Source organism: Anser brachyrhynchus, assembly GCF_964034855.1.
Source record: "Anser brachyrhynchus genome assembly, chromosome: 2".
Lineage (NCBI taxonomy): Eukaryota > Metazoa > Chordata > Aves > Anseriformes > Anatidae > Anser > Anser brachyrhynchus.
In genome coordinates this window covers 37,374,076-37,388,794 of record NC_137695.1, presented here as the reverse complement: position 1 = coordinate 37,388,794, position 14,719 = coordinate 37,374,076, and the positions used below count along the sequence as shown (strand labels likewise).

The 14,719-nt window shown below is 41.3% G+C and overlaps 1 protein-coding gene across 1 annotated transcript in view; it reads right to left on the bottom strand.

Moving 5' to 3' along the window:
* CHN2 (chimerin 2) overlaps positions 1-14,719 on the bottom strand; it is a 165,949-nt gene that overhangs the window by 12,793 nt on the left and 138,437 nt on the right. The window contains exons 7-10 of the mRNA XM_080582200.1: positions 12,522-12,599; positions 5,808-5,892; positions 2,775-2,948; positions 853-930 (exon numbers count right to left, since the gene is read on the bottom strand). Coding sequence (XP_080438326.1) covers positions 853-930; positions 2,775-2,948; positions 5,808-5,892; positions 12,522-12,599 — 415 coding nt within the window. The remainder of the gene's footprint in view (positions 1-852; positions 931-2,774; positions 2,949-5,807; positions 5,893-12,521; positions 12,600-14,719) is intronic.

Below are 14,719 nucleotides of genomic sequence, written 5' to 3'. Positions count from 1 at the left end.
GTTTGGGTATAGCATGAAAACAGTCATTGGAAATTCCCTCTTACATAGTTGGACTTTTTGCCAGTGAAGTCTGCATGACAAACTGTCCCCAAACAAAGAAGTATTCAGGCACAGTAAGTGTGGTATGTGCCAGGCCCTGAGGTCACCCAGAGACCTTGTTGGCCCTGACCAGTCTCACCTGGAGCCTTCTCCTACATCTCCTGCCCATCTCAGGCCCTGCCTGAGCAACAACATTCCTGTCTCCAGCTGCATCATGGCCTGTGCCTGGCCATGCACCCTGATGAATCATGGGCTGACTCCCTGGCCTGTGCCTGGACCTACCATGCCACCAGGAATGTGCCCAGTGACTTGGGGCGAAGCCTCTCACAGGCTGTGCAGGCACAGAAATGGCAATCACATGCACAGTGGTTGGGGTGCTTTCTGCAAGGCTACATGCGGAATGAGTGCTCAGTTGCAGTTCCTGGTTCTTAAACTCATAAACATTATCATGTTATAAAGCACCGAGTATGCTAAAGGTAGGACCAAGAACTTTCCCTGGCACTATCTAGGCTCATGCTTGAACTTGGAGCCCAGGCTGTTCTGCTGGGTTGAGCAATCACCCAAACCCCTGAGCACTTAGCCTTCTGCCGGCCATTACTTATTGACTGTTCAGTTTTTCTTTCCAACCATGAAATATACTTTCTTCTTACGAAAAGTACTACAGATTAATATAAGAAATCAGAAAAGACAGGCTGCTTTTACTTCTGCTTTTATGGTAGTTTCATTATCACGATACCCATATAAGTACAAAAGAACTGAAAAGTCCTAGAGTAGAAAGTTTAGATAAAAATTGTACAAAATATTAAAATGTACCTCGATCAAAGGCCATTTTCACATCTTCAATGTGCTCAGTGAAGCCTGAGACTCTATAGAGGCCCTCAGACTTCAATCCTGAAACAAAAAGTTCTTGGTTAACTTTGCTTCAATAACTAACAGGTTAAAAAGCAACAGGCTCATAAGCAACAAAGCAAGAACAATGGTACGTTGGATAAATGCAGCAAACTATCATTATAATATGAAACTCTGGAGCATTTAAGGATGATTCAAGGTAATTTTAAATTGTTTTTACAGGATTAAAGATTTTTAGAGTTTATATTTTCTGATTTTGTTGCAATCACAAAATAACAGTAGATACACAGTAAATAATGTTGGAATATTGCAATTTGTTAATGGTGAAGTATGTGCTATTATAATGATTTACATATTTTATGTGGGAAATTTTCCTGGATTTGTCTCTAATTAATAAATCTTTAGAGGTCATCTTTGCCATTACTGGTTGCTTAATGATAAATAACAATGTAAATAAGAGACTGCCTTTCCGTATGAGCACATTTGTTCCAGTGCTGCCATCAGCCTCTACTTATACACAGCTAATATAGGTGATGGATGCTGTTCTCCATGTCAGTACATCCCTTCTGCAGTTCTTTCAGCACAAGAGACCTGCTTTATGCTCTCCCACCCTTGCTCTAAGCCAACATGAAACAAAGGGCAGCCCAGCAGAGCAGGCACAGCTAACCACACAGAGTTACACTGATGTTATTTATTTTAATCCCAGAGCTTCTTATTGTGACTATGCAAAGTGCTAACCTACCTACGAGACCCCCTGCACTTTGTTTTCATAAGAATAAAATCAGTGTCTCAAAAGCAAAATTAAGTTCTACAGCAATTAGAGAGAGAAATTTAAAGATGTTGAAAAAACAGAGAGTGGGCAGCAGATTTTCTCTTAATCAATAAATGTACAAGTAAGTGATTATATCTCAAATGCAATGTAGCTGACTGCTGTATCATCTCAGTAAAGCTCTTCTGTCTTAGTCCAAGCTATTCTTTCTGTTTGTCCTTGCAATGATGATATAATCCTGGGAGAGCTTTACAGAGCAGTGCAGGGGATTTACTTGTAAATCTTTGATTCATTTCAGGAGATGATGCGTGGCTTTGAAATCCCTTTGGCTACTATCAGTGTGTTGCCATGCAGATTACTGTGATGCCATGAACTCAACATTATGAGATTTCTGTGCTAAAGCTATGACTAACAGGGAAATTTGGCTTATTGGGCAGCACAACACACACATTTACCATCCAAAGCAAAAATATGTGATCGTTACTGTCTGGCAGATGTGTTGGAGGAGAGGTGGTACTTCTTCAATCTGGCATACCTCTCCATGTAGCAAAAGCCTGTCACAAACTAGAGTTTTGACTGTGGCAGGCTGTCTGAGCTGCGGCATCCCTCAGTCAGTAGGTGAGTGTCATGCAAACTTTCCTACCCTGGGCAGTTTGCAAAACACCACAAAACGCCACAGTCTGTGACCTCATTTGTCTGAGTCATTTCCAGCCACTTGTGTGCTCTTGCCCACAATGTCCTCAAAGGTTATTAATAATGGGCTTGATTTAAACTGATTACTCTGAAATTAGAAGTGTCTGTAGGTATGTTAAAAGAAAATAATGAAAAAAGACACTTAAACATGAACTTAAAGTTCATTTTAAAGTTCACCCCTTTCAAAAGTGTAACATAATACCTGTTTTGACATGTTTTCAGAAAGCATTTCAGTAAATTGCATTATGAAATGTCATGATTTAATTTTACTAGCTGATGCAAAGCAATGTTACCACCTATGCTAAAAAAACCCTTCTCTCATCCTGTCCTCAGTGTGCACAAACATAATATTCTGTTCTATCTCAACATGTAATTCAAGTCATCTCCATTTTATCGTGCCTGCTACATCCTGAAACATACAAACCTCTTGCTTCAATCTCTCGGATGCATGAATCCACCACCATCGGCCTCTGGGTATTATGGGCTTTCACCAGCGTGGTCAGATCACAGCAGTAGACTCGCTTTATCCTCTTGAGATCGGGCTGGCAGTCGTTGGGCACGTACTTGGAGCACTGCTTATGGACGTTCAGCCCACAGTCTGTAAACAAAGTTGGCCAGGTTCATTACTTAATGATAATGCTGAGAGGTTTTGTCTATCAATTAGGTTTCTTAGCACAAGCAAGGGGCATAACTTTCCCATCAGCTGGCAACAGAAAACATCAGATATTTCCATGCCACCCTCTGCTGACTTTGCTGGCCTCTCGATGTACAACAGTGGCAGGACTCGGTGACAGTACACAGTGCTGCAGAATTTCCAAAGACAAGAAGGCCAAGAACAGAAATACCCTGTAAAAATCTTTTTGTGGGCAAACTGAACTCCAGCGGGGTTGCTAAAAAAAGCCATAGAAGCTCTGAGTGTTCCTCACACCCCGACCTGGTAGGGACATCCCCTTCCAAGTCTGGGTCAGGTCGCTGCCAGACACTCAGCTCTAGGTGTTGCAGTTGAAAGTGTGGGACTTAACTTCTTTGTGTTTCAGCTTTGCATTTTATAAAATTAGCACATCAATGACAGTGTCCTGCCGGCCAGCTTGTGGCTTAGCTACAGACTTAAGGCAGAGCACTAAAACTCTGCAGCTCTGTGAGTGAGCGTGCCTCACCTCCCGTTCTGAATCCCTGCAGCTCTGCATTTTGGCTTGCTCTGCTCATCAGTTACAGCCAAACCACCGATGTCTTGTCACTTTGCTGGTGACTAAAGTGACCTCTCTGTTTAGTCTGTGCAACAGTTTGAGCATATAAAATGCTGTGAAAGGCAGGGTGTACACAAGAGTGATTCATATTGGTGTTTTATTCCAGAGTCAACAACTGGTTGCACTGGTGGGTTTCCATTAACTTAAGTATTTCTGCTTGATTTCCAGAAATTGAATTTTCCAAATAGGTACAAATGTTCAGCCAAATGAATTTATAAGCCTCAATAAAGCAAACAACACCACTGTGAGTTACGGTATCTCACAGAAATGTGGTTCCTGTTTCAATGCTTTCGCAGGCATGCCTATCACTCTGTACCTTCTGGACTAACTCAAAATGCCTAGTATCATCACTAGCAAGTTGATTACTGTTTTTTCTTGTTGATTTACTGCCCAAGCTATTCAAAACGTAAACGTGTTCCTACTACTTGCAACACATTTTAGTATTATTCTCGATAAAATATTAATCAATCAAAATCAGGTCATCACTGCAAACACACCTACACATTTAATGTAACTGATTTTTTTGTGTGTCTTTCTTCATACAGTTGTTACTACATATAATACATTATTGTGCAAAATCCAAACAAATGTGAGCAGCTGCAGTCAGGACCCTCCTTGTACTGTTTTCAGTGCTGTTCTCCAGGCATGTCAAGTTAAGTCCAAATGCATCTGTCTACTTGGAGTTAAATGTTGATAATTTAATGAGGGAGAGTATTATGTTTCATACTAGATAAATAACCCTTTTCATAAGTTTAATATTTTATGCATGTGAACAAACAGCTCTATGTGTTAGTGATGGTCAGTTTTTGGACACTTGTGTTTATGATCAAACAGCATGAAAAGCAAACTGCTATTCATTTTCCTTCCTTTTTTAATGCCCTTTTATATTCTTTCTGTTACCACTATTCATTTACAGGCAGAAAAGATACAGCAGGCACTGAAGATGCACTTATTAAAACTTAGCATTTCTGAAAGGGATTCTGATCCTTCGAGCCACTGTGTAAATTTTGTGTAACAATCACTTCCTCCAGCCTTGAAAGGCAAAGGTCAAGGCAAGTGTGTTTGGTGCCAGTCTGAGTTCAGGAACACCCAGGGGTCAGGGCAGGGAGAGGTATGGCAGAAGCATATTATAGAATTGTTTGGGTTGGAAGGGACCTTAAAGATCACATTCACTTGAGATGTGGGAGGAACTGAAGGTCTGTAGAAAGGAACCCCATTTGCTATACACCAAATATAATTTAACTTGCTGAATCCAAAAGATCACGATGTAATGATTATTTCATTTTTTCAATATGATTATTTTTCACAAGAGAAAAAATTTAAAATAATTAAAATGTTATTAAAATGCTAATGCAGTTATAGAGGCATCAAAAAATGAATCCTTCTGGGAAAATGAAGGTCATATTTTTTGCTTTCCCTTGAGGTGGGCTTTTTAAAGCTTGCAGCAACACATGGTATTTTTATAGGAAACAGGTGATAGTCTTTTTGCAGACAAGGGCACTTTTCAACAATTGGTGGCAAAAAAGATAAGCTACGAAGTCTAGTTCCTGGCTGGCTCTGCCATTTCCAGTGCTTGTTTCTTAAGACATAAAAACATTCAGGTGAAAACTTAATGACACCATAAAGAACAATTTTTAATGTATACACCAATGCACATGAATTACCAAGACACTACCGAATGGATGTCACCTTCAGCACAGAAGGGCTGATGGATTCATTTCCAAACCAGCCAATGTGGTAAAACACAAGGGGCAAAACTTCTAAATGTGGCGTTTCAAAAGCTGGAGTTAATTTTCCAAAGCACTTTTAGGCTTTCTTCCAAGTACATTTCATGTATTTGTGTAAACTCAGGCTGTCCGGTATAGTAAGTGGGAGAGCTGTTGTCCCATTTCTACTAGTTCTTCACATGTGAAAGGTGAGATGCTCTTTACCCACCCTATCAAAGACATGCCTTTTCTAACAAAAGAGCCGGACTGTGGATGCTGCATATATATGATTTCTGTTTAAAACCTAGTGCCTGTACCAGTCTATGTTTTGTGGGACAAGGAATATGACAGGCAATGACACTACTGTAACTGGCAACACAGGCCTTCTTGCCACGTTTTGCGAAGTGACCCCTACTCCTCCCTCTTGCAGGGCATGCAGTCTGGGGTGAGGTGGGATGAATGCCTGAGCGCTTCATGAAAAAGACCGAAATGTTTGCGGGCTACCTGAACACCTCACTCCCTGAGCGATGAGACCCCACATGAAGTTGGCACAGTATTCACACCAGTGCGGACCTCGAAACGTGTGGACCTGCAATACAAACGGAGGGGGGAAAAAAGAAATGGGGTCATTGGGAGGCAGATGGTCTGACAGATGGAACAACTAAACTGGATAAACAACAGAAGACTCAGTAGGAGTAGATCGTTAGCACACAGTGCCCACATCTTTCCAAAGTCTAGATGAAATAAACCATGGGAACAGAAATTTGCTTTGATCTCAAAGTTTATCTTTCAATAGGCTTAACATAACAGAGAACTGCGCTGTGTACGACATTAAAAACAAATAATTTTTGCTAGCTGACATTTTAGCTCTAGTAGAGGGGAAGAAACCAGGTTCACTAGTCAGAGGAGAAAAAAAGTAAAACTAATAATCCAATGAACTGCAGTCAGTGCTTTTATTTGACTAGGTCAAACCAAACGGGCACTTTTCTGAGATTCAAACATTCTTCAAGAGATTATTTGAAAGAAAGGGAAATGAAGTGACAGAAAATTCCTATAAATGTGCCCAATTCTGATTTCCCACAAAGCCGTGTACCCACAGATTTAGTGCAAAACCGATGCACTCAATTATTAAGCACACTCTGATGATGCTGTTACCTGTGCATCTACGTGCAACAACACTGACCACAACTCAAGGTGACTGTTACAAACTTGCATTGGAGATGATAAGGAATGATTTGTTTACTCATTCCAGGCAGTAGTTGGGTAAAGATCTGATTTTGCACATCTGAGTCCATTGGTAATATAAGCAAACTATACCCTTCCTTACTGCAGTACATAAATTGGACTCACATAGGCAAAAGATGTCACAGAGCCCTTTCTTGGTACAGCAAATGTCATTTTCCTGCACTCCTCACATCAGTAAATAAGGAGAAATAAAGTGACCTGGGTGCTGAAAGAACAGACTGGCTCCTAAGCCATGTTTTGCACACAACTGCTGCTTCCTCAACTGCATTTACAAAGGCTACAATGGAAAAGCTTTTTGTTTAAGACGTGTGCTCTGGTAAAGTAAGCATTTCACTTTCATTGAAAAGAAGAATAAATAGTGAGGCCTACGCCTGTGTGAATGGACATGGTACGAGCCAGTTCTGGCCAGAGACTTAAATGAGGTTAGCAAAGCATAAATCATGCACGCTCAGGCTGCTGATGCTTCCTTTTCCTTCTGACGTGTTGGTGTTTACCGATGGAGCAGATTGCTGACAGGCCGCTTCCGCCCTGTGGGATGGGGAAAGTTGCTCTTGACTTTACTTTGTAGACTAAGAAATGGCTGTTGTCCTTTTCAAATAAACTCTGTAAAGTTTTAAGGCAAGCGTTTAGCTCACTAATGTTTTAGCCCCATTTGCCTGCAGGATCACATGTAAACAAGTCTGTACTCTCGAGAGGGAAGATGAAGTACTGTGATTTTAGCACGGACCCCTCTTTCTCATTTAGTGATCAAAAATGTGTCATTTTTACTTTAAAGAGCCTGACCACAAATTACTCCTGACCAATTACCCACAGTCAATTCTTCCTCCCTTTTGATATGTTCAAAGGGTCTTGGCTGGAAAATCTGACTGGGTCAAATTTTATAAAACATTGTTTCACCTCTCAGTAAAATGTATATCTCTGGGAAACAACACCTTGCAATAGAGTTTAAGATTTATCATATATACACACACGCTTCTTGCTTGTTTAATATTTTACTTTATTTTAAATGAGGAGTAGCATAAAATTTCAGGCAAGGCTCTTAGTGGCAGCACTTAACACCAGCTGATGACCTGAGTTTCAGGCATATGTTCTGTGTGACCTTCAGTGGATGCAAAACTACATACGAAATGAATTATGCCTCCATCTTTACCATTTTTAGACTGATAACCACATAATTAGTAGGTCTGCACCTGCATTTAATTGTGGGTGAGAATCGTCTGCTATGGTAAGACAGCTTCTGCCTCTTCTGCTTTATGGTGGTTTACAAAGGCTAACCTTGCAAGAAGTGGCTGTAAAAGCTCACTCGGTATTTTAAAAACTGCACCATTTCCATTCTGCATGAAGGACGTCTCAGTTGCTAGGATATTTGGGGCCTACTTGCTCACTTTACATAAAGCTTATTTCAGCTGATCTCGCTCTAGCGTATTTAGAAAAATGGTAGCTGATTATTCCTTGATCTCTTCTATTATTAATGGGAAATAGTCCTCAGTGCTCACTCAGAAGCACCTCTCACTCCATCTGAGAAGTGCTGACCGCGCACCCGGCCCTTGTTTTCTTCAGCTTGGTGGCCCTCAAAGGGCTAGCTCTAATTTATGCATTCACTTTAATTTTTCACGGCTCTGCATTTTAGCTCAAATGGCAAGTTCCCAATTGAAATACCCTGAGAAAAAACTAGTCTTGCTGATTTCTGGTCGGGCTGAAACAGGGAAATACTGGGAAAATACAGGGAAAAAAAGGAGACCATGAGAAGTTTCTAGATGAAGGTGCAAAAATCTCCTAAGATACAGTTTTGAACTAAGTCTTTTATTCTTGTCTTGCCATTAATTTTTACAAAAATAGTGAAGGAAGCCTGCCCTTCTGAACACAACATGTGAACTCAGCTCAAAGCTTCCATACACCCCTTTCAAGTGGTAAATGGGAATTTTGCCTGCAAGATTGATCTCATCTCTGTTTTAAACAAGCAGAGGTAACAGCAGGTCTGACAGTTTTAAGAGGGGTTTTTAGTTTTTGCCTCATCCTTTGTAATTGCATCTTTACAAACTGACTGAGCTTAGATTTTGGGAAAAATGATCAAGATCTATTAATTGTTCCCATCCCATTCTGAAGTCTCTGTGTATATAAAACAGCCTTGGGTTCATTTTTAGTACAGTCTACAAACAATTGCAACTGACAACAATAATTTACAGGGAAGTATTTCTTCATATAAGCCAAAAGTGGGACCTTTCAGACTATGCACTGTACTTATATTGTTCAATCCTTTATTTATTTTCTTTCCATATTGCCTAACTCCTTCTAACTTCTTCACTCTGTTTCATTTCCACCTCTATGCCATTCAACAAAAAGTTGTTCCTTACATTCACCGTCTTTTCTCTGCTGGCCACCCTGGGGTTGTCACCCAATATTCCCCTGCGTGTCGGTTCCTATTGCCTTCCTCTGCTCCTGCCTTCGCCCTTCAGTCCTCTGGTGTCCCTGTTTCCAGATGGAAGAGCTCCCCCCATGGGCACAATCTATGTCAGTAAGTTTGAGTCTGTGCCCGGAGTTTTGCGTGAGCTGTCTTCACAGAGGGAGAAACTAAGACCAAAGTGAAGGAGTTCCAGTGCAGTGACAAGACAAAACGATCTCTTTAAACAAACTAAAAATTGCCTTGGATTGAAATGTATGTTTTAATAGGAGTTATATGGTGCTACTTCAGAGATGATTTTGTTGTTCGTTTGACTGTGCTTGATGACTTTTCTATTTGCGGCCAAAGAAAATGAGAGATTTCCTCAGACTTTCACCTGAGTACATGTGGATTTGTATTCTCCTGCGGACTCCTGCTGATCCAGGGCTGCTTGCAGGGCAGACAAGCTGTCTCCACTGTTATTTTTGTTCAAACACACACACACAATCTTCATGATGCCTGTAAAAAATGCCTCCCACAAACACTTTTGTGTCCCAGAAGCAGTGTTTGTCTGCAGTGATTAATGCAAGGGGAAATTTATCCCAGAGCCTCCTCTCTCCCAGCAGAGCTTCTGACTTGCAAGTAATCAGCTGCCTTTACTCTCCAGTAGGCAAATCCTGTTGCGGGGTTTGCCCAAGCTATTGTGGCAAACAGGAGCAATACCGGGGTAACAGCATATTATTCAGTTACATTTGCTCACTTTAAGCACACGAAGGCCCTGTCACGAACTCCTAACCCAGAACAAAACAGGTCGAGCATCTCCATACTCCATGCTGCTGCCCTTGGGCACGAGCCTGACCCTGTCACGAGCTGGTGGGTAAAGCACAAGCCAAAGTCTGCTGGATCCAAACCGTGCTGAAATGCAAGATGACTTTGCAATTCAGTTAGGCTGAAACCCACATAGTTACAGAAATACCTCTGTGTTTTTCGGAACAGGGCTTCAGAGATTTATTCTCCTTCCTGAATTACGGTATGTCTACACTGGCTTATGCAAAGTTGTCCCGCCAGACAGACGCCAGCTCCAAATCTAAACCCATGTGACTGTGTTGTGTGCTCAGGATGAACCTAGGTTAACAAATCAGACTCAATCTTAAATCTTTTTTTTTTTTTTTTTTTTTTTTTGTGTGTGTGTGCTTGTTTACCCTGAATGCCTTGAAATTTGGAAGAGAGTCCGAATGAGAAAGCAGGGATGCTTTGGCATAACGTGGTGCCCTCACACTCCAAACTCCAGTGGTCCTTTTTAATTTCTATATTGATTTGGAAAGGCTGGAGGGAGATCCTAGTTGATCTTTTAAGAACTTTGGTGTCAGATCAACAAAAGTCTCATCAATTTCACTACAATTGTGCCCATCTTTAAGATTTTTCAGGAAAGTAACTAAAAAGCTTCTGTTTGTTCATGAAGAACAGCCTACGACAAGATTCTGATGAATACTGTGACATGTAACCTTTGTCCCTATGAACTGAATGATACAATGCATGTCAGTATTCACCTAAAAACCCAGAAGACAACTCTTTGAATGTCTGAAAAATAGCATTTTCCTGCAGAAAAATCCCAGATTGTCATAGTTTGAATGCTGTCAAAAGCCATTAAGAATTTTGCTCCAAAACCCATAAAGCCAATCTCTTTTAAATAATTTCTTAATATATTTCATAATTAATATCAGACTTTACTGAAGATAGACTTGAATTTAGCTGTTGTTTAAATCCAAATATTCCACTCTAAGCATTCTATCCACATTTTTTGTTCAGCAGCTAGACATGTTTTAATATATTCCTTTAAAAACTAACTACATTTTCATAGTGAAGATGTTTGTTCATTAAGTAAATGTTACACTTTTGACTAACCTTTCCCTATGGACAACATAGTTTTTTTATGTTTCTTTCTTAAGTTTTTTATTTCCTTTACTAGAATAAAACGATTTTCTGCTGTCAAGCTTTTAAATACATACATACTTTAATCATGTGATTTTCCAGTTAAAACTATGACTCTTTTGAAACAGAAAGGAACAGAGGCTGTACAACAGCTAGATTGTGCAAACGCAAAGTTAACTGGGCACATTTCCAAATATAAATCAAAGCCAAAACAAGGGGAATTTTGAAGAGGAAAGAATGCATGGGTCAAAGTGGAAAAAAGTCTCAGTCATGAGAAAATATTTTCTTGTTAAACTAAAATAGTTTTGATATTAAAATGATAATGAGGGCAAAACCCAGAAAGAATGAAAGATGTTTTAATCAAGCAAGAAAACACAGCATATTTCCCCTATATCCTTCAGTGCTGATCAGTGAGATAAATATTGATTGTTCTGTACACAGGGTCAAGGAGGAGGAACGAGAAGAGGGATGCTATTATTTGCTTTGCTCACTAATATTAAATTATCGATCTACCAGCTGCAGAAGAAGCATTGTAGAGGAGAGCAATGTCTTCATGGAAGAATATATAGAAAAAACAGAAGTAGAGTTTTTTTCTACTAAACCACAAAATCAGTGAAATCATTTTCATCAGTGCTTCTCCTTTTTTTCACACGCCAGAGATGAATATCAGAAAATTCTCTGCTAATGAGTTGAAATATTCTGACAGTGACCCAGATCAGCATCTTCAAGGAGTATTAAGCAAACTGAGTTTTCAAAGCTGAGATGCTTTCCTTTCTTGTCATGTTACTGCCTCTTATTCCCTCTGTATCCACCCTGATAACCATCAAATCACAAATTGACAAGATTAGATACGGTAACTGGCTGGCAAACCCCGGAACGAGCACTGTCCTTTTGGCAACACATTTCAGCCCAAGGTGTCTGAAAGGTCCATTTCCAAAGCTGAGTCACTTCCCTTATCCAGCATGCCAGACACAGCACTTGGAAAAAAAAACTAAAAATCTGATTTTGCATGCATAAGACAGCAATAAAATGATCCATTTAAACATCCCTGGGCTTGTCCAGCTATTTGCTTTAGTTTGACAAGCAAGTATAAGCTTAGGTCCTATGGCTGGGGGGGATTCTTAAGAGCATTTCCATAGCATATGGTGCTGGAACAAAAGCTAGGAGACAAAACTACCGCTGCACTCTGCCGTATTGTTGGTGAGCACTGGAGCGCTCTCAACTTCTTGAAAGCAGAAAGGGTACAAAATGTTTGCTGTGGCTATGCTGGTGCTAGTGGCTTCTGATAATAGTTGGATTTTGGAAAGCGGCCTTTTTGTCATTTAAAAATGGATACACTTTAAGGTAAAGACAATTAATATGGAGTACCTTTTTTTTTTTTCTGAACAACAACAAAAAAGAACTGAATCTGGGCAAAAAGAACTAAAATACCAATTAAGTAGTCTAGCAAGTAGCAAAAACATTATTTGGATTAAGTATTTATGTAGAGACATATTAGGAATGCAGTCAGTGGAACTTAAAGTAGAAACAATTTTTTTCTCCAAGTTATTCTCAGAGCTAGTACAAATGGGTGCCTGCAAATCCACAGTCGCAGCAAAAAATAAAACACAAGGCATTGAAACAGAACTTTTCAGCCGAAAATAATAGGAAGTCATGCTTACCTTAAAATTGTGTGCTTTTTCATAGTTGAAATGGTTGTCATTTTGAGTTAAGGCTGCTCTCCTGACCAAGGAGGTGATCTGCGAATAGGCAAAGAGTTTCAGAGGTTGCCACAGAAGTGCCCCCTTGACTCCCACCTTCACCCCCAGGGCCACAGCCAGGAGCTCTTGGCGTTTCCTTCCTCGCTTCGACTTGTGAACAACAGCGCAGCTTTTCTCATTTTCCAGCCACAGATCCTCCGAGAACATCGTGCTCGGGTCCCAGATCTTTTCCCTGTCTTCCCTGGTGCCTGGCAGGCTCGCTGCCGTCAGTACAGCACAGTTTGTCCAACTGCTTCTGATGTTAGACAGCAGATTTGAAGCAGCTGCAGCCCATTCTGCCGAGACCTCTGGCATGTGACTCGAATGGGCCGGCTTGTGGGACGGAAGGAGCTTCTGCATCTGAATAAGTAACGGCCTGTGCCGTGCTATTTCTGAAGGCAGATGTGCGCCTGAAACAATAGCTTGAATTCATGCACCGAGCCCCCCCTTCCCTCCCTCCCCAGGCAGTGGGATCCAGAGAGGTGCTGCTGAAATACCGGCTGGGGGCACGGCTTTATGGCTTCACGCCCAAACGCCTTCCAAGGGGAAAATAGCTGCTGCTCCGCAGCCTGTTGGAAATGAACAAACAAACAAAAAAGCCCCGGAGAAGCCCACACAACTGAATCCGATGCTGCATCCAATTACACTCTGAGATTTATAAACCAGCAGCCTGCATGCCAGCAGATTAAGCCCTTAAAACCATGATGATTGTTTAATCTTACAGGGCTAAAAATCTCTCCTTTCTTTCATATCCTCTACATAGGGGGAAATCCAGCAGCACTCCAAGCACTTTGATGTCATGTTTTAAATCAGAATATTTTGTGAGAGTGTGCTTAGTAGCATGGAGCGATCTCACTGTCGGAGAAAGTTGGAAATTCAGCTGGGGGGGATGCAGGCTAGGAAGCCCTGAAACCCCATTCGGTGTTTAAGTGTGGACAGGCGAATTCAGGCAGCTGTAGAAAGCCCATGGACACAACCCTGTTTGCAGAACAGTACCTGCAAGGTAGAAAGAGCTGTTGTCCTTTACTCTGCTTGCATACATATATAGAATGGGGAGGGGAAGGGACTTTACAGCCCTGCGACAGCAGATATCTGAAGACTAACCAGCCTGCACTAGAGTTTGCAGTGCTACTTTAGGCACCTGCATCATTTCTTTACGGGCAGGTATGTCCCCTCCCCAGGACACAGAAGACGTGTGATATCAAGCATCCCCTGGGCAGCAATTTCAGCCCTCCCTTTCCCTCTCTCCATCTCCTCTCTTCTGCTCCTTTAGTGAACATGCCCACCCTCCAACCATGAGAGAAGGACAGCATTTAAGGGGAGATGTAATTCTCTGAGGTGTGTCTAATGTTTATTATGGTGAGGCAGAGCAAACCAGGGTTTGCCAGTGCTCCTGGGAAAACTGCCTCCCTGAGCTAGAGACACCAAAGACCACATCAGCCTTTCACAGTCTGCCTCACTTCAACCTACCCAAAAACCACGTGAAAATAAAGTATTTAATTTACTCATGTTAACTTGTGAAGTTGAACTTGCCTCTTTTTTTTTTTTTTTTCCCAGTCTGCTCTTACCTCAGGCTGAAAAGTCAGAAGGTTCATCTAATTCACTAAAACGTCCACACTATAGATTGCCTACTCTTAGTAGAAAGGATGCTTTCTTGATTTGAAAGTCCGTAGGGACAGATGGTCGGCTGTCGGTAACATCAGGCTGTGCAACTTCATATAGTGCCCTACTTAGGGTTTTCAAGAAGTTCTGCAACCAGCAAAATCAGGTTTTCAGCTACAAAATGATGCACCTATTTCTACGTACAACATAATTCCTTTCTTTGCTGGGTAACTTATAGCACTCCTTTTTATGAGCTATCATATTGCAAAGCTTCTGCTGCCCCATAGGTGGGATTTCCAGACAGCCTTGCTACTCCTGGAGCAGTTGCTGCTTGCCCAGCCTTTCCCCAGCACATGGCACTGTTATCTGACCACCAGCGACAAGCGGCAGTGATGTATGTATTAATATTGCTCTGCCTGGAGGAAATCCCTGCTGCTCTTCCATATGTCCTCCCGCTAGTAAGTCCTGATTTCTGCCAGCTCAGGACCTTTATCTGCTTTCTAGCAGATGAAGACAGA